This window comes from Lissotriton helveticus, chromosome 3_1 (assembly GCF_964261635.1).
Source record: "Lissotriton helveticus chromosome 3_1, aLisHel1.1, whole genome shotgun sequence".
Lineage (NCBI taxonomy): Eukaryota > Metazoa > Chordata > Amphibia > Caudata > Salamandridae > Lissotriton > Lissotriton helveticus.
This window is the reverse complement of record NC_136061.1, coordinates 1,167,504,587-1,167,528,685: the sequence shown is the minus strand read 5'-3', so window position 1 is coordinate 1,167,528,685 and position 24,099 is coordinate 1,167,504,587. Positions and strand designations below refer to the sequence as shown.

Sequence of the window (24,099 nt, the reverse complement as noted above, 5' to 3'; positions counted from 1 at the left end):
GCGTGCCTCAAGTCAGTTGCAGCCACAGCACTAGCTATCAGACAAAGTGATTCCATAGTATTAGGACACTCCTTGACAGTACAAGTTCCACACTCCGTGGAAGTTCTTTTAAACCGAACACAGACTCAACACTTGACAATTGCACGTTTGACAGGTTATGAATTGACACTGTTCCAGCCACACATAGAAATCAGACGCTGCAACATTCTAAATCCTGCTACACTGTTACCGTCAGTTACTTCAAATCCTGCCACACATGACTGTGTGGAAGTAGTTAACACCATGACCAAGCCAAGACAAGATCTGACAGATATTCCATTACCAGATCCTGACCTGACACTTTATGTGGATGGTTCATGTATGAGAACGAGTACAGGAGAACTAGTAGCCGCGTATGCAGTGACTACTGACACTGAAGTTATTGAAACACACCGTATTGACACCCTGTCCGCCCAAGCAGCAGAGCTAGTCGCTCTGACTCAAGCCTGCATACACGCCAAGAACCTGAAAGTTAATATTTACACAGATTCACGTTACGCATTCGGAGTTGTACACGACTTTGGAGTGCTCTGGCTAGAGAGAGGTTTTATGACTTCTCATGGAACCAAGATTCAGCATGGTTTCCTTATTCAAGCTCTGTTAGATGCAATACATTTACCGACAGCTATCGCTATCATGAAGTGCAAAGCACATACGAAAGTTACAGACATTATTTCTCAAGGAAATGATCTAGCAGATCGAACAGCCAAGCTCACAGCTCAGACTCCAGACACTCCAGTTAGCAAGACACCGACATCCACTCTAGAACAGACTACTTGTATGACAGTTAAGGACCCTACTCAAGATGTCATAGACATCCAGTTACATGCTACTCCCGAAGAAATCAAGAAATTGTCCGAACAAGGAGGGGTCCAGACAGATCAGGGATGGTTGACGAAGGGAAAAGCCACATGGTTTCTCCCCGACTCTATGGTTCAAGTCATTATCAATACCGCACATAGTCCAGCACATTTAGGAGAAAAAGCTATGTTAGACAGTATCCAGAACATTTGGTTCAACAAGCATTTACGAGCTGCAGCCAAGCAGAAAGTCCGTACCTGTATGATATGTTGCCAGTTCAATCCAGGTAAAAGTGTCCCGGTGGAACAAGGTGGATTCCAGCCCCCTGACCACCCTTTTGAGGTCCTCCAGATGGATTACATTCAGATGGAGCGATGTCGAGGTTTCAAGTATGTCCTTGTAGTTGTATGCGCTTTGTCCAGGTGGACAGAAGCATATCCAGTCCCAGATTACACAGCCACGACCACTGCCAAGCAGTTGGTTCGTGAATTCTTCCCCCGCTATGGACTCCCTAGGGTCGTGTATTCTGATAACGGCCAGCCATTCTCATCTGAACTCATGAAGCATGTTTCCCTTTTGTTAGGGTACCAGTGGAAGTTCCATTGTGTACGCCATCCTGAAGCAGCAGGTCTCGTAGAGAGACATAACCAGACCCTAAAAATCCGCATCGCCAAAATATGTAAAGAGAAAGGTGTGGACTGGCTAGTAGCTCTGCCAGTTGCCCTATTTTATATGCGCATGGTCGCACATTCCAGATCAGGTCTGTCCCCTTATGAGGTCGTATTCGGCCGCCCCCCGAACATGTGGGGTACACCTAGACCCCGAAGTATTACAGATGTTTCCAGTAATATGCTGACAGATTACCTAGCTTCCTTGATGTCTGCCCTACACTCTTGTCGTTCACAGGTTGCCGCTGCATTTCCCGACAATACTGAAGTCAAGCCACACGAGATCCTTCCCGGCACCCTGGTTTTAATCCGGAATTTTGATCGTTCAAGTCCGCTGGAGCCTCGCTGGAAGGAGCCGAAGTTAGTCCTTTTGACCACCCGTACTGCCGTCAAGTTGGAAGGCAGGAAGGGGTGGGTGCACCTGTCACATGTCAAGAAATTTCACGGACTCCGACTAAAAACTGTTTCCAAGAACATTTCCAAGGATTGTCAAGATTTTAAAGACTGCCAAGATACTATTCTTAAGGACTGTCCCGCAAATGACATTGATACCAAGCCCTCCCTGTTAGAGAAAACTCCGCAGCAGGAGTATAAAAGTAAGCTCCGGTCTAGTAAAATAAGTCAGCCAGTTTAATTGTCTAAGTCCTCCCCTAGGTGAAACGGTTAGACAGGTTTCTGACATGTATGAGATAGACCCCCATAGTGAGAGAGTTAGTCAAAACTCAATCCGATGTATCGTTTTTCTAAGTTTCATATTATTTTTAAGCTTGATGGTTACCTGCACAAGTTATGCATTTCGTTTATGTTTTCCAATTTCTCATGTAAATATGTTTTCTAATGCTACAGTAGAGCACACGTTTAGTGATCTGCCTCCTCATGAACTATCTTATCGTCTTGCTATGCGCAACAATTCATTTATCCGTATGTTACATTATTCACACCAGACCAGCAATGCCACTAATTGTTGGGTGTGTGGTCGACTCCCCCCTTTCCAGACACCGAAGGGAGTTCTGCCACTGTTTCCTTATCCGTTTTCTCACATAATGGTTCATGTGGAGCCTGGTCCACGTTAACGTTATCCTCAACAGATATGTCCTTTCTGAACAGTACATGTTTTCCAGACAAGCAAGGTCTTCCCCACAGAACAGGGTTAGATCTAGAAAATGAAGTTTATAATTTAGGTAATTATTCTTCGAATTTCATGGTCCTGAATGTTCAGTCTGATCCTACTCCAGACTTACCTGCTATTTCAGTACTACCAGTCAAAGGCGAATTATGTGTTAGAAATAATGGTTCCGTACATGTAGGACACAGTGATTGTACTACTATTGTCAAGTATAGTGACAGTGGGAAATCTATTTTCAAAGCCTCACGTCATTCTTATTTTGTTTGTGGTCAGACCGCATATGTTCGTCTGCCCCTCGATTGGGAGGGAACCTGTTATATTGCCTTCCTACTGCCACCAGTTTTCCTAGCCCCATCTGATTATCATAGAAACACACATCTAGTACACATTAGACATAGAAGGGAGATCGAGTCCCCAATTGTCGATCAAACTGAAACTGCTCTAGAACAGTATACAGATTTCAATAAAGGATTCTTCTTCTTTATAGGCCCTATCCAAAATAGTAAGCTAATCCGTAGGTTAACCAGAACCCTTGAAGCAGTAGTGAATGAGACTGCCTCTGCTCTAGGTAACTTAACCGAAGAGCAATCTGCTATGAGATTTGTTGTGCTCCAAAATCGTCTCGTTCTTGACGTCATACTGGCCGATAGAGGAGGAGCATGTAGAGTCATCGGATCTAGTTGCTGCATTTTTATTCCTAATAACGCGCCGTCTGTTTATTCAGCTATAACCAGACTTCATAAAATTGCCCATCAGTTACACCAGAATCCAGGCACCTGGACATGGTCCGGTTGGTTTTGGAGTATAATTTCTGCTTGGGGATGGAAAGTATTGTCATTTCTAGGTATTGCAGTAGCGATCATATTCAGTTGCTGCCTCTGTATACAATGTGGCCCTGCGATTTGCGGCATTTGTGCTACATCCTGTATTCCAAGTCCCCGTCCTAAGTCCCGTTCCAAGACAATTCGAGACGAGCAAATGATACTGTATGAAATGATAGATGGTATCATGAATATAGATGTTTCCTGATGGAAACGTAGTGACAAGGAGGGAATGTGGAAAAGTAAATTTTGCCATGTTCTGTGCCCCTACGTGTTCCCCATCTTATGTTATGTGTGCATGATTAATATGCATATGTATTCCCATGATCGATTAAAGACGCAATTACAGTCGTGTCCATCTCTAGTATGCCAGTTTCCAGTTCTCGTGAAAGCTACGAGTATTAGGCCTATGTAAAGTTATGTTGCCACGTTTCACAGTGTGCACGTTATTTCATTGTAAAGTCCCCGTTTCTAGGCCTCAAAAGGGCCCGGACTCCGATTCAGCTCCTGTCTTCTGAACCCTCTTCTAGGAGCGATACAGCCCCCACCTGTATCCCTGACCCTTCACTTACTTCCTGCCTCACAGTGCCCGGCTCGGCCTGGCTCTGCCTGCCAGTCTGCCAAGAGTATGTTATGATTCTAGTTATCAGTCCAGCCCTCCTTCTCTGCATTCCTAAGCTACTGAATCGCATCAATAGTTTCCGTCACAGTCTAGCTTTTATGTCTCCATGTAAGAGAAATACTGTATTAATGGTCATTTAATATTCCTCAACACGCACTACATGTAGGATAATGCATGCACCAGTCTTAGAGTCTGTTAGCCTTTACCCTGATAACTTTTAGTTTCTATCAACATGTTCTCTAAACATCAGATACTAGATAGTGTTTAGGTACATGTCGCTCTGACTCTCCAGACTTTAGTCTCTCCTTCTAGCGCAGAAGTCATAGCCCCCAGCTTCTCCCTAGTAATACGTCATTGCCAGCTTGCGCGCACCACTAGGTTAGAGGTCCCGGCTCCTTAGGTAGCCCCCTCCATGTTTCCGCCCCATTTATGACATATTCTGTTACGTTTACATCACATGTCTATGTTCACGCCTCTCGTTACACCTACTTTCTGCCTTATCTTTCGCGACTGCTACAGGCCCTGCCCACTGCTACGCCTACTGTATGTACTGCAATGTATTTTGTTTAACTATATATGCTTGTGCACTGTTATTAAAAGTTGCTAGCCATCCCAGATCTTCCCCGTGCAGGTTGTCCTGTTCCTGTCCTTTATGCTGTATTAAACCTGCAAACTCCAGCTACCTCGAATCTTGACTCTTATTTATTGAGCTATCTGTTATTGTATATCTAGTCAAAAATAGAGGTATTATTTATTTATTTACCACAATCTCTGATTGTCTGCTTATCCCTGGGGTCCTCCTGTGTAGTTGGCAAACAGCTCCTAGTGTCTTCTGTCTGCCCGAGCGTATATGCAGAGGGTAATGATCTGATAGGGTGCATAAATATTCTGCATGCGTAACTGTTGATTTTATCCACCCCCATTGAGTATTATATTCTAGTTTGACATGTGGGTCACATGTGATTGAGTAGTTTATCATCTTCCTGGAATCAACTGTGTCCCAATCTTGCCTCCACCTTGAAATTGCATTTTCGCCGGTACTGTACTAGAGGATTGCAACAAAAGATGAGATTTATCCCAATCCACCTGTTACACACAATCACCTCCTTTCACTATCTGCATTTTTTACGCAGAGGGAAAAATATATTGTATATATCTTTAAAAAATGTATTGATTTTTTTTTATTGGATTTTGCCAAGCCGAAAAGTATGCATGATCATATCACAGCAGTGTTAGATGAACGTCTACAAGCTTTCAAAAGTCAATAAAACAAACATGCTCCACTTATTCCCTTCCTTCCCCACCGCCATCCATCAGCATAATAAACAGTTGTCTGATGATCAGAGTCCCAGTGATAAACTGTACATGATCATTAGGCACTTCTAACATTTGGAGTTCTAAAAAGGTTTGTGGGTTTTGTTATTTGATGGAAACCCCGCCCTCCTATTGTTATCGTCATTGAATATCTTGGCTTAGCTCTAAGTTCAGTCCACCACCACACCAAGCACAATTCCCAGGAGCATGTGGTCAACTCGGTGCCTGGAAGTAAAGCTGCAATATTGTCTACAGTGGCAGACCACCAATACATGCAACAGACATTGCAATAGCTTACTTTACACAGGTCTGCCAGATACTGAACAGATAATCGAGAAACTCTTCCTTTTCCAGATTGGGAGCATACACACTAAACAGTAGGACACCTGCCGTGAGACATACTGGCCTTCCCAATCCATGTACTCTGTCAGTTTGGTAAACAGTTCCTCTGGTTTCACCTATATTAAAACGCTCCTAGCAAATGCAGAGTGTGTTTGTTAAATAGTTGCCCTCTGCACTACCTCTCTAGCCTAAATCCATCCTCTTTAGACTGGAGCATTGCTATACACGCCCCCTGGATCCTCAGGAATGTATTCATTTTATGATGATTGGCAGAGTATTCATGTACTTCAAGTTCCACATCAATATTACATACGTATTCATGGCTTCATGAAGTTTGAGGGTGCCGCCCCTAGCAATCACCGCCACCATCTTGCTTTTCCCCTCCATAATAATGGAGTGGGTATCAGTGGTAGTACTCTGCTATTTTGGGTTACCCACCATGCACACTCCATTCGATCAAGTAGTCCTTGCAACTTCCATGCAAGTGATCAACACACAGCAACTTATCAGGATGCTGTTGCCCTCTTTCTCCAGACTTGGTCTCACTGCTGTTGTACAGTTTTGAAAATATGCAAAATATGCGAATGTTGTGAGAACATTAGTTTTGATAGTTGCTGTTTTTAATGATGCATAGAGTAGTGACCAATATTTTAATGATGTTGCACTTAGAACGAGTTTCCTATGTCACGTAGAGTAAATAATGCTATGAAATGTATGGTACGTTTTCTTGCTCGATGCCACTGTTTTAAAAATGGATGTAGTTTCTGGTGTTCTACTCAGTTTGCTGATGCTCACTTCCCTCTTCCAATTGGTGTCCCCTTGTTTAGTCAGAGCACTAAGTAAATGACGTCAGTATATTAGTAATGTACAACATTTTAGGTACACCTCTATTGTGAATGGATCCTCTTTCGTGTATCCAAAGTATCTTTTTCAAGGACTTCGCTGGAAGTTTTGGCGTAGAGGTGCTAATTCTATGAGCCATTGTTTAAGAAATGTATCATTTTGTGTTGAACATCTCCGGAGTGCAGTTGCTGAGGTAGCACGTGGAAGATTTATCCTACCATAGGAAATGGGTTTGTGCTGAAGATTTGGAATATTACGTAGTTGTTTCTGATTTGCTAATGTGACCATGATCATACATTGCTGAATTTCCAGATTCTGTTAATTTATTTTTACACTTGCTATTAGGATGCTGTCAGTATAATTCTGGAGTTTGACACTTTGACTTTTAGTTAGATTTTCCCTATCCAGGGATTATTAAGTCTTATAAATTTGCATTTGTCAATACTTCTGTAATTCATGTATTTTTCTCTGTACCTCATTTTGAATATATTCACTTTTTGCTCATTTTTTATCTAGAACTCTGTCATTTATGCTTCCAGTAATTTATTCTGTTTAACTCTGCTACATTGTGTTCTCCTGATGACGAGTATAGTCTTTAAACACTAGATCAACTGGAGATACTTGAACCAAATTATTTAGTTCAATATTGGGGTGACCAAATATTGGTGTTCAGGTGATACTTGGGGTTTGGCTCCCACACCGCGTTGTCATTTCTCCGTAACTGGGCTCACTGCTGCTTCAGATTATTTCTTTTTACTTGTTTGGTATGACTGGGCTGGAGATCAGTGTCCTTACCTGCTCACTCCATTTCTCAGTCAACGGAGCTAGACTTCAAAGTCGGCAATTACCTCTGGTGATGTCCTGCAGATGATCTGTCATTTATGTCACCGCCACTTCTTGTTCCCTCTTCGCTTGGGTCACTGTGGGTCATTCATTACGCTGTGGTCTTGCTCTCCCTTTCCATAGACAATGCTGCACGAGTTGCATGGTTTATAGCTTATTCCAGATCATCTCTAGGTTTCTCAAAGAGCATGGTTTTCCCATTGTTCATTATCTTGATTGGTGCTGGTAACAGTAGAGCTTAATTCACCCTCATGTCTCTTAAATTGCATTTGCTCTATTAAAAGGTGGAGATATGATTTTGTACCACTAAAGTTTAATCTGGATAATCATGACATTGTCATTCACTGCTTTGAAGTTTCTCACCCTTCTTGTCCTCTTTAAGATCTGATTGCTGTTCCTGAATGGAAGGCAGGTCTAGATAGATGCATGGCCAGTGAAAGGCCAATTTGGGCAGCCAGGGCTACCCCCAGAAACGAGAGAGTGCTTGGGGAGACTGGGTCCCCTTCGTGGGATTGTACTCAAGGCGTCAAAAGATCACTCACTCTCTGTGCCTGTAGATGAACATGCAGGCTGATGGAGTGCTTGGGGAGACTGGGCCCCCTTCGCTGGATTGTACTCCAGGCCTCAAGAGATCACTTACTCTCTGTGCCTGGAGATGAACATGCAGGCTGATGGAACAAGTTTAGGAGACTGGGAGGGCGGGGTGATTGGGATGGACAGGAGATGGGGGCACCCGTTGTGGAAGTGACAGGGATTGACATCCAGACAGGATGAGTAGATAGATTACCTTACTTTCATCTGCTGCCTTTATACCATCTAGATGGGAGGGCGCTAAGCTGTATTGTGTTGTTCTTTTCTGGATAGGGTACAGTTACTGTTAAGGTTATTGTGAACTTGAACAAAATGGCAAAAAATAATCTATACAAACGAAATTGCTGTTCCTGTATTTAAAAGTCTTGCCACTAATGGCATTAGCGTTGACCCCGGCACCCGTGGCTTCACTGGCACTCAATATACTCTTTCCTCTGCACAGAACCGACCGGTGGGGCCACACTCCGTTGACACAATTTCTCCAAAACAGTCACCATGTCTTGTTCTACTGTGCACTCGGGCAAGCTAACCACGCTCACATTATATCATTTATTGGCTTAACCCTCAAGGCACCAGATCATTTTTGTGAGGTTCTTCACCTCACTTATTTCTTTCACTTTTGGCTGTAATTCCTTGTTATGCTTGATGACTTCTACCAGTTTCGTTTGGTCTTCTCAGCAGCCCTACATCACCCACCACCAAATTGTGTTTCAACGAGTCTCATGTGTCTCTAATGGCAGCTAGAATCATGTCTAATTTGTTTTGGCAGTGTTTGTGCATACTAGCCCCCCAAACATTGGTCATAGCCTCCGGTAGTTGGCCGTCTGTTTTAGAGGTCTGACCCTCCAGTAACAAGTCATGAGTTTTGGTTGCTGTAAATTTTCCACTTGCCAGTGGAAGTGCCGATCGTAGATACCTGTTCTGTGTAATGTGGTTGGCCTATTCCTCTTCCATCTGAAAAGTGCCTAATTGCCCAGGTTGCCTGCTGAAATCTGGGGGTCAGACTGCCTGAAGGGCCACCTTCTGATTTCATGCACACCGCCCTTGTTCACTGTGTTCGGGGTGCAGGTGAACATGCCAGGACTGCTGGACCTGCCCATGAAGCCAGTTAATTTTTCTTCTCTGAGTGTGACTTACTCCTCCACGGCTTCTAGTTCCAGTGCTCGCTCCCAACTACACTCCCCAAGCCCAGGAAGTCTTCGCATGCCATTAGCCTTGAGACTTTAATTAATTCAGGCATCTCCGCTCAAGCGACATCATGCCAATTCCACCTGGGGTCCAATTGTCACTTCTGCCCCCCATCCACTGCTCGTTCCCCCTTGGTGCCATGTGGTTCTCACCTCTGACACAGATCCTTTGGAGTTGTCGCTGCACATCTAGTGCATATTGTAGTTCCTCACACAATCCTCACTGCTTGTTGGACGTCTGGCCTCAGCACCGATGAGCATCCAAAGAAGAGGTCAGCCCTGTCAGTTCCCGTCTGTCATATTGTCTCTTATATGTATTTCAAAAGCCCCTTGCTTCGTGGCATCCACTCTCCGTTTCCTCCACATCCATGTCATCCAAGATTGCCATTGCTCGCCAGTAGTCCTGTTGATAGTCTGCTTTGTGTCAACTGGTTTAAATTTGGGCTGGCTGGCGGGGAAGCTCCAGAGAAAAGTGTTGCACACCATGTTATCTTGGCCATGCCCCATCAACGGTCAAGTGGTTGAAGGGCGGACATCCTGTGAAAAGAAAGCATACCGTTTACCTTTCTTAATTGTGGATCACAATCCAAGAACAATAAAGATCCCAAAGTATCTTTATTTCACTGTGTGGTATGATTTACTGTGTGCCCCTTCAACACGTGCTTATGCTAAAACGTTTATTTTGAAAGTCTCATAATGGTTTGCTTTTCGTTGTGCAGTTAATTATGGTAGTACATGAATTGTTAAAATAAAATATTTCCCTGTAACTTTGTTGTCATTATGCATTCTTTAACATGCATGGCCTTTGTGTTTCGTTTTTCAGGGACAGAATGATGCTGCTAAAACTAGAACAAGAGATTTTAGACTTCATCGGTACTAATGAGTAAGTACTTCTGGCTTTGAAAAAGGTTAGTAGTTACATTTTCATTAATGTGTCTAACAAACATGCCTTCTTCATTACAGAATTCAACGTAAAAAGTTTCCTCCCATGACCTCCTATCACAGAATGCTGTTGCACAGAGTAGCTGCCTACTTTGGATTAGATCATAATGTTGACCAAAGTGGCAAGTCTGTTATAGTAAATAAAACTGGAAACACAAGAATGTAAGTATGTCATTGGATTTACATAATGTATTGATTTTCCTTTGGTTTGTGCTCTCAATTTATACTGTACAATTTTGAGTGTAGAAAGTGGTCCGTTTTAATATCATGCAAACATTTACTGCTGCAAATCAATTAAAACGAAATCGAATGATATCGCAGGTTTTCAAATCAAGCAATGTGGCTTTTCATAATGTACTTTGTGGATTGTTTCAGATCCGTAAGTACACTGTGAAGCTGCTGTGTGTCCATTCAATAGCCTAGTAACCAGTAGAGTACTTTTCATCAAACAAAAGGATTGCATTTTGTCTGACTGTAATTGACATGCTTGTGGTCCGGTTCAGAGAGGACCTTTCTTGGCAGTTTGGGCTAAACTGTTCCTGTTTGAGCATGCCAAAGGCTGATTTAAATCTAGCTCAGTCTTGTCTGACGTGGCATAGTGGACAAAAGAGCAGTCGGTTGTAATGCTGCCTCGAGCCATTGCCAGTGGTCATCACCTTTTATGTGTTTGAGTACTTTTAATCACCATCCGTAAACTTGAATTGATTCGGTTTGTGAAACACCGCTGCCAAGGTTTCAGACTGCGGTGTGTGACATTTTCATAATTTTAGTGTAAATATGAGTGACATTCAACGACTTAGTGACACTTCCTCGCGAGCAAAATCAAGCAATAAAGATGAGGGAAACCTATAAATATCAGAAATTACTCTCATTTGAGCAATGAGAACTCGAAGACCTTGAAACTGCAGCAAATCACGAGAAACGGAAGGGCACTAACCTAGTCTCCTTGTAATCTAATTGTACTGTATCTAACCATGAAATTAAAACTTCAACCCTGACCTTAGCATGAACATTTATAATGGCAGCAGCTTCATGTTTTACACTTACCAAAACTCCGAGTCACAGTGCTGCGGCTGGGAATATAACGGCTGCTGGCCATGGGTCTCTGTAGTCTCTAGGGGTCTGTCACGCACCTTGGCTGCAGACAGCGACTGGGAATCGGGGTACATTCTCACAGGGGGAGGAGCTGTTAAGTTGCATGGCACCGCTGTCTTGAGAGCTGTGGTATGCTTTTTAAAGACACTCAGCAACTGCTCTGCCTCTTGCTGACAGGACGCAAACCCCGGGGACCCCCCCAGACCAGAGGCTGGTCAGGAGGTGACCGGTCGAACACCGGTGTCATCCTGTAATTATTTAACTCCGCGCAGGAGTGGCAGTTAACTCTTGGGGGCCAGGCGGGCAGCAGGAAATTAAGATTAAAAACGTAACTCAAATTTTGTTTGTAGTGCGTGCCTGTACATTGCTTAATGTTTTCTTTTTGGACTGTACTAGTAGCTAGTACCGCGAGTGAGCTTGCAGCATGGTCTGCACACAGCACACCAGTGTCACTTTTGAAAGTGTTGAGAAGAGTTTCCATGCACTTAAAAGGTGAGGAGGCGGGACTGCAGCCACTGACCAGACCAGGATCGGCCCAAGGGGACATAATTGATGGAATGACTCGTTTCGAACCTGGCGAGAAAGGTTCTCAACTGTGGCAGAATAAGGACATGTTTTAGAGAAAAGACTAGATGCAGGACAGAGGGAGATTGTAATGGATCAACGTACACCACACAACAACAATAACTCTCAATGTATTCAGAAGAACAAGTTGCAGCCCTGCCAAGTGACTCGCATCACACGTTAGCCTAATGCATTGGAAGGGAAGTCCTCGCAACACTGCATTAAAAATAATGTTCAATGCATGTGTGCTCTAGATACACATGCTTTGCATACTCCTGCCAACTAGTGTTGGGTTAAGATGTTTGCAAGTTGTTTTTCTTCAAATAAATCTTTTCCAGTCACAAAGTAAGGTGACTCCTCCTTTCGGTGATAGTGTGCATGGGCATTGACTCCATTATTAGATTGTTTTCTTTCCACCATCTGGTTCGGACGTGGTTTGCGGCACTACTGTTCGAAACAGTCCTTTGGGGATCCCCTCGGTGCGCAACCCACTGTACCCTCATCGGTATTGTTTTCGTACGCGCTTCATCATTGTCTGCCGGTTGAGAAACAGGAACACTCTGTCTTCGGTAGAGAAGACATTGTTGGCGGCCTTTGTGCCTAGCCACATTGGTTGGCTTCCACTTCGTTCCATATTAGCCAGTCTTCTGCCGATCGAACGGACTTCGTTTCAATTCTGCCCTCTGTGCCACTCAAAGTGTCCGTGCATCGACCTGCATAATGTCTGCAACTTGTTCCTTTCACCGTAGCACAAGGATGAACATTGCGATGCTTGTCAGTCGTTCTGATCAAAGAAGACTGCAGGATTGTTGGGCTGGACGAAGGACATGGAGTGGCAGAACATTGGATACACCCTGGATATCTTCGGAGAAGATACCGAGCACGAAGAAATGGAGACGTTGGCAGCGGAAGAGGAGGATGTCTTCTCTATCCGTGAATTGGATTAGGAACCGGAAATCGATTTAGAGTCTGAAGACTTTCCAGCGGGACAGGGTGCTGTGAGTAACAAAGCCCCTTTGTCCATCAAACTTTCTTCCATCAAACAAAAGACTCCTGGGCCACCACTGCCTTCTGGCCATGGTCGGCACCGAGACACTGCTTCTAACGCCCGGCCCTTGGGCTCGGCACCAAAACAGACAGTCAAGCGTTCCGGCTCGGGACCGAGTTGAGAAAAGCTACCTTCTGCACTAAAACTTTCTCCTCCCAAGGATAAAAAGGACCGATCCAGTTTGGCACCGAAAACTTTGGCACCGAAAAAGGATGCTCATCAAAAGCCTCTGGAATCGGTCCTGGAGATTATGCAAGAAAAACTGGATCCTAAGCAGAAGAAAATCTACATAGATTCTGGACACATACTAGCTAAGTCACACCTTCTAAAAGGAACATTCGTTCAGAGGATATAAATTAAAACATTCCTCTAAAGAAGAATAAAGACATGGCTACAAGCCCTATCCACCATGTTCCTCAAACCCCTCCACCATCTTCACCACCACCAGGCCCAAGCCCTTTAGACATTATACCATAGGGTTCTCCACACACACAGCCTGAAATTGATTATAGGGGTGATGATAGCCCACCAACAATGGATCCATGGAATGATAACATTGATCCTCCAATAGATAATGATCCTGACCTCTACCCTACAAAGCCATCACCTCATGATGACAACACAGCATACCAGGAGTTAATTTCCAGAGCGGCATCATACCATGGGGTCACACTACATAAGGAATCTTTAGAGGAGGATTTTTTATTTGAAACTTTAGGAACATCACATAGGACGGCACAATCTTTACCTATGGTAAAAGTCATGATACGATATGCTGATGATATTTTTAAAGACCCTGTACAGGCTCATATTTGAACACCCAAGGTTGACAAGAAATACAAACCTCCTCTAACTGATTTAATTTTTATTAGTGGACAGTTGCCTTTAAATTCCTTAGTTGTGTCCTTTGCTCGGAATAGGGAAAATTCCCAAACTTCACCACATGCACCACCTCCAGACAAAGAGTCTAAGTTGATGGATGCCTCAGGGAAACAGGTAGCTGCACAATCCAACAACCATTGGTGTATAGCCAACACACAAACCTATTCGCATGATATGACAGGACCCACTGGGATGAAATGGAGTAGTTACTCCAATCTCTCAGAGAAGAACCCAAGAAAAAAGGTCAAGTATCAGTGCAGGAGGGGACATTAATATCTAATTCCTCTATCAGATGTCAACTAGATGCTGCCGATACTGCAGCAAGGGGTATTAACATAAGCATTTTTCTTAGAAGGCATGCTGGGCTGAGAATTTTCGGGTTTAAACTGGAGGATCAACTAACTATTCTTAATGCCCCCTTTGACAAACAAAATCTTTTTGGACCTCAAGTACATGAGTAATTTGAGAAAATGAAAAAGGACACAGACATGGCAAAATCAATGGGAGCTCTTCAGTCACCATCCAGTAGAGGCTCCTTTCACCACTCATTGGGTCTCTCTGGTAATGCATCCGAAGGATGCATGTGTCCAGCTGGAGACGTAGAGTTATCTGTTACGGGGGAAGGACGGACAAGAGGGTGGTACGAGCTTTTGCCTGGATTTGTGTGCGCGAACGCGCACGTCGCGTCCCGCGCCGTACACATGCGCGCGCATACAGACAGACACTCGCTCACACACACACCCCCTCCCCCACAGTCACAAACACGCACTCCAAGACACACACACACACACACACACACGCACACACACATACATACACAGCCCCCCCCACCCCCCGCACGCGCGCGCTCACACACATGCCCCCTCCCGCCCCCCCCGACCTCGTAGCTCAGCAACCCACTCACCGGCTTCCTTGGTGCGGCGGCTCTCCTCAGCTGCAGGGCCCGGCAGCAGGACTCTTCTTCCCTCCTTTGGCACCGGGGCGCAGGGTAGGCTCCTGCCTGCTCCGGTGCTCCAAACAATCGCGGCTCTTCCGTGGGAGGCGGGGTAGGCTCCCACCCTCCTACTTCCTGTTTCCGGTTATCGCGCCGGCCTGCCTGACTTCCTGGTCGCAGGCCGGCTGAGTGACGAGGAGCGTACTCTGGTTACAGCTGGTTTTCCTGTGCAGCACTCATGAGACTCTCTTTAAATATCAGTCCCTGGGAAAGGAACCGCTCTAATTTCAGTAATGATTACATCTATAAGAGATCAATGCATGCGTGTGTGTGGTGCTGTTTGCGACTTGGGTAGAACCGGACTCTTTGGTAATGTGCAAGTTGTGAAGGCCTGACAGTTACTTCTAAGTAGAGGGAGAGCGAGCTGTGACTGGCAAGCAGTCTCTGACGCAGGGGACCGTTGATTCTTTTTACCTTTTTAAATAAAGTATTGCTGGGCATGTGTGATTTGCAAGCCAGCAAGATGGCTACGTTTTGTTTTCTCTGCTCCGTCGATGGCATTGGCATCTAATGATCTAATTCAGGGCTTTTATTTGTCCCTTAATTGCATATATACTGTCCGATGCCCAAGAACAGACTAATTTGCATATAGCCAAGTTCTGAGCTGGGATGGTGCAGTGAGCTAAAAAACGGTGATGGATCAAGCCCTGATCTTTGGACTGGGTAAGAGTGGTCTGCTTAATTCAGGCACTCTGTTCATCACCACCCCTTTTCTGAATCATTTTGTCCACCATAAGCGTGGAAGGGTATACTCAGATGTGAGTCCCTTGCTCATTGCACCATCAGGATTCAAGCAAGCCGGGCCGAAGACGCCTGAAATGGCAGAAACCGGTCCCCGGAAGCTTGTTTCCTTCCCAGTACAAGAATTGGCTTGGTAGTTTGGTTTGCCCTGTTCCCATCATGCACTGGGACAGGAACAGACTAATTTGCATATAGCCAAGTTCTGAGCTGGGATGGTGCAGTGAGCTAAAAAACGGTGATGGATCAAGCCCTGATCTTTGGACTGGGTAAGAGTGGTCTGCTTAATTCAGGCACTCTGTTCATCACCACCCCCTTTTCTGAATCAAGAAGCATCCAAGCAGCAGCTCACTAACTTAAAGGCTCTAAGACCAGGCTTAGAAATCCTCACCGTAAAGTTGTACGGCTCAACGTCCGCCCTGAAACAAGTCTTACAACGTGCAGTCCGCTCTCTAACTGCCATTGCGGATAATGTGATAAGGCACTATAGCCGTACTGCACGGTGTGCTGTGGGCATGGTTCGATCCTGTCTTTTCTGCCCGCCTGCCACGGCCATTCAGAAAGGCTTGCCTGCTTCTTTAAAGCCCTGAGCATTTTGCTAGGACTCTGCCCTAACCAGGAAGGCGCAACACCAGGCTGGTAGATTCTTTGCACTAATTTAACTGAGGAGGAAGGGGGCATAAAACTGAAGTAACTTTGCAGAAATCTAATCATAATAACGTAGTAGTCCATCTTATGATGTGTAGTACTCTATTCAGAGAGACTGAGGAAGTGTAACCAAATACCACAGACGAGTGGTGGAAAGGTCGTGAGGAACTGGACTACTATGTCTTGCGTATATAGAATGATTGCCCTGTTTCAAAGTATATTAGTGAGGAGGCTGCAGTTGCTGTCAAACAGATAATGGTCAAACATATCCAGCTCTAAACATTTTGGTATTTAAGCCAATGCTGTGGAAAGGGATGGACTCCAGGAGATAACTGGTCTCCCTCTGCAGTGGGAGGCGAGTTAGTTATTACATGAAATTGGAAGAAGGTATAGGCAACAAAGGTGATATGTGGCATCTGAGACAATATAGAAATGGCCTGTAAGGCAGCCCCCTGTAACTTACAAGGAGAGACAAGATATTGAAGTGACATGTCCCATTAGACAACGCTAAGGCTATTTGACTTAAGACACCTCTCTGGACGGTACTAATAGGAAGGTTGAAGCTGTTGAGCCATCAAAGTGGTAACCGGAGAAGTTTTTAAGTTTCTCACTCTTGGATGAGGGTGATTGGAGAGGGTTTACTTTTAGCTGAATTTTGGGTCGGATAGAGAAAGTGGGTGGAAAAAGGTGATATTCTGCTAATAGTGTTTTTGAATTATGGATCGTGCTCCAATGCATCATGCCACTACCAAAATATCAATGCTTTGTACCGCTTTCTGTGATCGAAGAAGTGCAAAAAAAAAAAAAAAAAAAATTCTTTTGTTTTAAATGATACATGACCAAAGTTCCTTTTTGGGTCTCGCTGGTAATGCATCCGAAGGATGCATGTTCCCAGCTGGAGACGTATAGTTATCGGTCTGGGGGGAAGGAGAGACAAGAGGGTGGTACAAGCTTTTTTCCTGGATTTGTGTGCGCGAACGCGCACGTTCCATCCTGCGCCGCGCCGTGCACTTCCCTCCCATACTCCCAGCAAGTCAGTCTAACGCGCATGCATGCACACAGGACACACACGCGCGCACACGCACTTACACTTACACAGACACGCAGGCACCCAGACAGGCAACCCCCTCCCCTCCCCCACAGTCACACACACACACGCATACACACAGACTCCAAGACACATACATACACACACACACACGCACGCACACTCACACACATACACAGCCCGCCGCGCGCACACACACACACACACACACACATGCCCCCCGCCCTCGCAGCCCAGCAAGAAGGCGAAGCCCCACTCACCGGCTTCCTTGGTGCAGCGGCTCTCACCGGCAGCAGGACTCTTCCTCCCTTCTTCGGCACCGGGGCGCAGGGTAGGCTCCTGCCTGCTCCGGTGCTCCAAACAATCGCGGCTCTTCCGTGGGAGGCGGGGTAGGCTCCCACCCTCCTACTTCCTGTTTCCGGTTGTCCCGCCCGGCCTGCCTGACTTCCTGGTCGCAGGCCGGCGGCGCGAGCTCTGGACGGACTGCAGCACGCGCTCTCGCGAAGATTTCCCTGCCCTCGCAGTTGTTGTAAGGTAAGAGAAAACTGCAACGAATGCTTCACTTGGCTCCCTAATGCTTCTAAGCACTGTTCTGTTTTTGTGAAATACATTGTCTGGAAGGACGTTGTCTTTCCTCACAGAATCAATCTGTGCAACCATTCAACAACAACTGGTTCAAATATACGCTATCAATGTTTCAAGCTTTATTGCAAATGTCACAAAAAGATGTTAATATTTCACTTCTGTTCTTGGATTTTCGTCACAATAAAATACACTGAACATAATTTCACAAAAGTTCTTCAGAAAAGTTTAAGCTATTTCCATTATAAATTACAATAACTTTTATTTAAGTATTAGTTATTTAAAAAAGTTAAACGCCATTGTTATTTGTAATATCAATACATCGAAGTTATGTAAATACAAAACATATTGCATTACAAATGCTATAGGTATCACATTTGCGAAAGTTATAACTGTTGGCATTGTAAATGACAAAGCTATTAATTTAGCTATTTAAAAAAAAAAACCATAAATAAAAACTTTGCCATTTACAATACCAATAGCTCAAACTTTCCTAATGCGAGACCGATTGCATTGCAAATGCGTGTTTTATAGAGAAGGATCCAAAGGTAATTCCTCAAATCCCAATGTGTCCTCAAACAGGTCAAACTCACAACCCTCGCCATCAAGAGGTTTCTATAAAGTGGGGTACAGAGGAAACCATTTCAAAAGCAGAGGTAAAGGCACACCAACATGCACCTCTCCATCTCGCAACAAACAGGGACTTGCCTACAATTCCTCCAACAATTTTACACCTGTTAGGGGAAGACTACAACAATTCTTTCCCAGTTGGCCATCCATAACAACCGACAAATGGGTATTAGACAATATCCAGCTTGTTTTTTGCCTGGAGCTTACCAGCAATCCTCCCAATATTCCACCTCACACTCACAGACTCTTGCTACACTACCAACAGCTCCTCAAACAAGAAGTACAAGCTCTTCTAACAAAAGGAGCTGTAGAACTAGTTCCATTACAACACCAAGGATCAGGAGTTTCCTCACTTATTACCTAATCCCCAAGAAGGATGGGTCTCTACAACCAATCTTAGACTGTTCAACCTATACATACTGTCAGAACACTTCCATATGGTTACCCTTCAACAAGTGCTTCCACTTCTACAACAAAGCGACTTTGTCACACTAGACTTAAAGGAAGCATACTTCTATATTCCTGTCCACCCAGCACATCACAAATATCTCAGATTTTGTAAAGCAGGACATCACTATTAATTTAAAGTTCTTCCAGTCAGAGTGACTACTGCACCCTGAGTATTCACAACATGTCTAGCAGTAGTAGCAGCTCATCTAAGAAGACAACAAATTCATGTCTTCCCATATCTGGTCAATTGACTCATCAAAGCCAACTCACAGCAAAAGTGTTTACAACACACTCAAGCTACCATAAATCTTTTCCATCAATTGGGATTTACAGTCAATGCACAAAAGTCCCATCTTCAACCCTCATAACTTTAACCATATCTGGGAGCAATGCTAAACACTCGAACAGTTCTAGCTTCTCCCAATGCAACCAGAAATCAAAACTTTCAAACTTTATTACTACAGTTTCAAAACAACCAATAACAGTCAAAACGTTTAGGGATGATGGTATCATGCATTGCAATAGTGCCTCATGCAAGATTACACATGCTTCCTCTACAGGAATACTTAGCATGTCAGTGAATCAATCACAGGGTCAATTCTTCATCTCTCAAAATGGCAGCCCTTCATTGATCCGTTTCCACAAGTTGTACTAACAGCATATGCATCTCTTACAGGTTGGGGGGCCCAGGTCCAGCATCTAACATCTCAGGGTTTATGGGACACCAAACACAAGAGTCTCCACATCAATCACTTGGAGATTCTAGTGGTTTATGTAGCACTAAAGGTTTTTCAGCCTCACCTCATAGTACCTCCAAAAGAGATGAGACTGAGGCCTCTGTAACCACTGAAAATCCGTAACCCAAAGCCACAGTGGTGGCTTTGGGTGACGGATTTCAGTGGCATGCGTCGCCTCCAGCCTGAGTTGAAGTGGGCCACCAGTGTCAACCAGGTCCCCCAGCCCTCCAGAGCTCGAGTCCATCGTGGTGTCACCCTTCATGGACTCCCCGATGTTGCCTGCATCCTCTGCACGCAGGCCACCTCAACCGCAAAAGCTCTGTTAAGGAAAATCCAGATGCCTAAGGACACCCCTACACCCGTATCCCCTGGTCATTGGAGAAGAGGACGAAAGGTGTCCCTCCTTCCCCGAGAATCGCAAGTCTTGAACATCCCTGCTAGTTCAACCCGAGTGGCATCCTGGCCAGAGCCTACAGCCTCTTTCCGCAGTGACCGATCTTCATTGAAATACATTGGGCTCCCGATGCTGTTTTGCACATTGCACCTGGCCGCCCTTGTGCCGCCGCTGGTGGTGTACTGCTGGCGCTGCCTTGGACCTTGCCCACTACTCACCTTAACTCGTGGAGACTGGTCTTGTAAGTCTCTGTACTATACCTGCTTGCAGTACTTGTTCTTCCTTCCATAGGATAACATCACAGAACTCAGAAATTGCACTGTCTCCACTTTTTAAAGTGAAAGAATTACATTAACTTGTGATGTTATGTATTGGCATGTGCTGTAGAAGCCTATCTAATGAATTACTCCTACACTTTGCAGAGTTCACAGACTTGTTCTAATGCTAAAAATAGAAAAATGGTTGGCAAGACAACTTTAATGCAATGTAAAGCTGTGAAGGGTTGCTGAAATGTTTTTAGTCCAATTGTACATCCCAGAATCATCACTCTATCATATTTATATAAAGATTTTAAATCCTTCCAGCAGTGGGCATTATGTAACACACTTCCTTATGTCTGAAGGAAGATCATGTCCTCTCCTCACAGACTTTAATATTTATGCATGCAATTTCCTTAATCGGATTTCCTTCGTTATGTTTGAATATTGTTTACTGCTTTATTTTATATTAATATAATGTGCATTTGTTACACTTTATATGGAACATGACCACATATAAATGACATTTTTTTTCTTTTTAGTTTTTTTAATAACTCACTAACATCAAATAAAAGACATTCATTTCGTTTTAAACATTTTGCTTGACATTTTTTTTTAGACCTGATCAGAAATTTTGTGAACATGTAAAGGATGACAAAGGAGTTGACTTTCAGAAAAGATATATCCTCAAGAGGGACAGCTCTAGTTTGGATAAAGATGATGCCCAAGTAAGTTTATAATATCATACCTTTCTAGAATTAAAATGTTTATTAGTTTTGCATGCACATTATGAAATCTCATTGTCAGATGGGCACAGTCTGTTATACTATATCGAGTAACATAATTCTTTTCTAAACTGTAAAATTTATATTTGAAATGGGTCTCAAACCACTGCTTTGGCCGTAGATGCGGATGCGATTAAAAGATGACAGAAGAAGTAAATCCATAGAAGAACGAGAGGAAGAGTATCAGAGAGCTCGAGAACGAATCTTTGCACAAGATGTAGGTATACTGTGACTTTATTCTTCCCATTCCCTCCCCTGCATATTTGCATGCATGTGAAGCCAGAATATTCTTGTCAACACCTACTCTTGTGCATACTTAAAAATAATCTTACACTGATCATCTGCTTTTTCGCTGATTCCGAGTTCGCTTCCCTCTCAGCGATGGGACAATATCTATGTATAGAATCTGATAGTGCCTGCAAGGTATGTCATATGCATGGGAAACGAGAGATTTTAGAGGTTCATGTTACTCTGCTCTGAATGTGTGTGCAGACTCGTTCCAGCAAACCAGGCCAAAGACTTGGCCATAGGGGCTTTGTCTGTCAATAATAGGAGAAACGTCAGATGAGACTGTATTGTTTCAAACCCTGATGCCTTAAGTAAAATATACACTCACTTAGAGCCCTTTCTTATGTTACTGAGTGATCACGACATCCGCCCACAGATGTAGTAAAGCTCCATGGTGATTGTTTCACCGTTCTCAGGACCACTTGTTTCACCAAAATTATTGGAAACACCAACCATATGCATACCAACAATCGCTCTTGGTATAATAAAGAATACACAGAGGCAAAAACCTCCCTCTTTAAATCCATAAAAAATTGCCAATAAACATTAATCCAGGAAGCAAGGGCTAGGTGTAAAGTCACCGTCAAAAATAGCAAGAGAACCTGGGATTCCCTAATTTGGGAGGATGACCTAGAAGCCATTTGAACTAAAAATCAAGTAACCTTGTGACATATATTTAGCCATGGAAGTTACTCAAATATAATGAGACCTGAAATGAATATCCTACCCACGGGCTAGGTGGCCCACTTCCAGTTCCTCTATAGAAAAGGAATCTAATTTATACCGAGCTGGACTTGTTTGCCTATGACCTGCTGTCCAGAGACCAACCCAGCACAGTCCGAGATTCATCTTCGCGATGACAAGAGCCTTCAAATTATATTGTGGTATTTACCCTGGAAGAAACATAACCGGCTATCCTTGAACTGAAAGCTGGTAAGGCTCCTGGGCCAGACAAAATTCCCGGCTATCTGTTTAAATCTGTACCTGAAATCTGGGCACCATATTTAAACCACATCTGCAACTCTATTGCGGCAGGTGCATCTCTCCCAGATTCCTGGAAGGGAGCAGTAATAGTTCCCATATACATGAAAGGCGTGAGATCGGTCCCGGGAAACTACCGACCAATAAGCCAGATAGATATAGCCCAGAAGATCTTTTGCAAACAAAGTTTGAGCCTCATGAACACATGGTTGAAGGACAATAATATTATGTTCCCTTTTCAGGCGGATTTCCACCCAAAAACAAGCACCGTAGATCAGGTTTTTAGGTTCTTGATGCCGAGGTGGAAAACTTTAGATCTCAATGGAGGGAGCCTTTACTTAGCATTTGTGAACCTCCTGGCTGCCTTAAGTATGGTCCTTAGAGACAAACCTTGGGCCGCATTGAAGGATATGGACATCCCCCACGCTACTGGAAATTACGGTGAGATTACACACTGGAAATGATGCCCAAGTAAGATGGGGCTCAGAGAATGAACTAAAAACCACAGTAGACAAGGGTGTAAGGCAAGGATCCTTCCTTGCCCCAACACTCTTTCTACTTTTTTCAATAGGTGTGTTGAATTCCTAATGGAGTGCGTAAACAATTCCCTGGTCCTGGGTGGTGTTAAGATCCCGACATTGTTATTTGCCGACAATACTCTTCTGGTGTCAAACTCCTAAAAGTGTGGAACTACTGCTAGAAAGATTCAACTTGTTTTGCACCACCACATACAGGCTAGCCATGAATGCTGATAAAACCAAATTTATGGCTTGTCACCCCCCCAAACAATTCTGAGGAGCAGTTGGATTGGGGGAGTTAATCTGGAAAGAGTCTCAGATTTCGACGACCTGGGCATTCGCTTGTCAAACACCAGCTCATGTAACAGCCAGGTTGTAAAGAGTGGGTCACTTCTTAACCATAGGGCTGCTGCCATGCTGAATTTTTGCTAAGAATACATCCTTCCACCCAGTGTCCCCACCACTGGAAAACTAGAGAGCCAAGCCCTCTGTATTGCTGAAATCTGGTTTTTGAGAACAGCACTTAGACTACCGCAAAGCTCGACCCAGGCTTTTTTTTTTTGCGTGGATCTAAATGTTCTCCCAATCGATGCCATATCAAGATTAAAACGAATCTTGTACTGTCTGAGATTATGGTTGGTTCCCAAACTGGAATGCTTCAAGAATGGACTGAAGGAAACCCCAGGTGTGTCAGTACCCTGCAGCGGCTAAGGTATATCAAGCAATCCCTTTCTACACTGGGGGCCTCTGATATCTGGCAACATCCATGGGCATCTCTGCTTCCTCTGTAAAGGGGATCAAAGATGCTTTCTGGACTAATAAATGGAGGAAGGTACTGGCAACAACTTACAATGGTAGTAGAGTTGACTTTTTATTGTATCACAAATGAGAGCCAAGGTTTGAAACTTTCAGGGACGAAATTGACCCGCTATTTGCTAGATCTTTGTATATAAAATGTAGGTTGGGTACTTTGCCACTTGCATACTTCATCTGTAAATGGAGATCCCACTCAGAGGGTAGTGCAGCCGCACAGGAGGCAGATTCCCACTTGCTCTTGTTTTGTCCAGCATACATCAGACAACAAAGACGCTGGATTTACCCCTTGTACAGACACACTGGAATACGGCTTCACAAGTAGTGTTTCGTATTTGTAGGTCAGACACTGGGTCTTGTGTGTTTTTTTCAATAACCAAATTCTTAGAAGCAGGTGGGCCTGTTCGTACTAGGATACTCATGCAAACTTTAGAATCTAAACATTGAGTATATAAATCGATTGTAACTACGATAGTTACAGTTGCACACTTCTGTCCTGCCTGCTAAC

The 24,099-nt window shown here is 44.1% G+C and overlaps 1 protein-coding gene across 11 annotated transcripts in view; it reads left to right on the top strand.

Annotated features, from left to right (window-relative positions):
- Positions 1-24,099, top strand: part of R3HDM1 (R3H domain containing 1) — a 536,983-nt gene that overhangs the window by 188,334 nt on the left and 324,550 nt on the right. For all 11 annotated transcript variants that reach the window (XM_078681804.1, XM_078681797.1, XM_078681794.1 and 8 more), the window contains 4 exons: positions 10,021-10,080; positions 10,161-10,301; positions 20,826-20,934; positions 21,113-21,208. In XM_078681804.1, the coding sequence (XP_078537930.1) occupies positions 10,021-10,080; positions 10,161-10,301; positions 20,826-20,934; positions 21,113-21,208 (406 nt within the window). The remainder of the gene's footprint in view (positions 1-10,020; positions 10,081-10,160; positions 10,302-20,825; positions 20,935-21,112; positions 21,209-24,099) is intronic.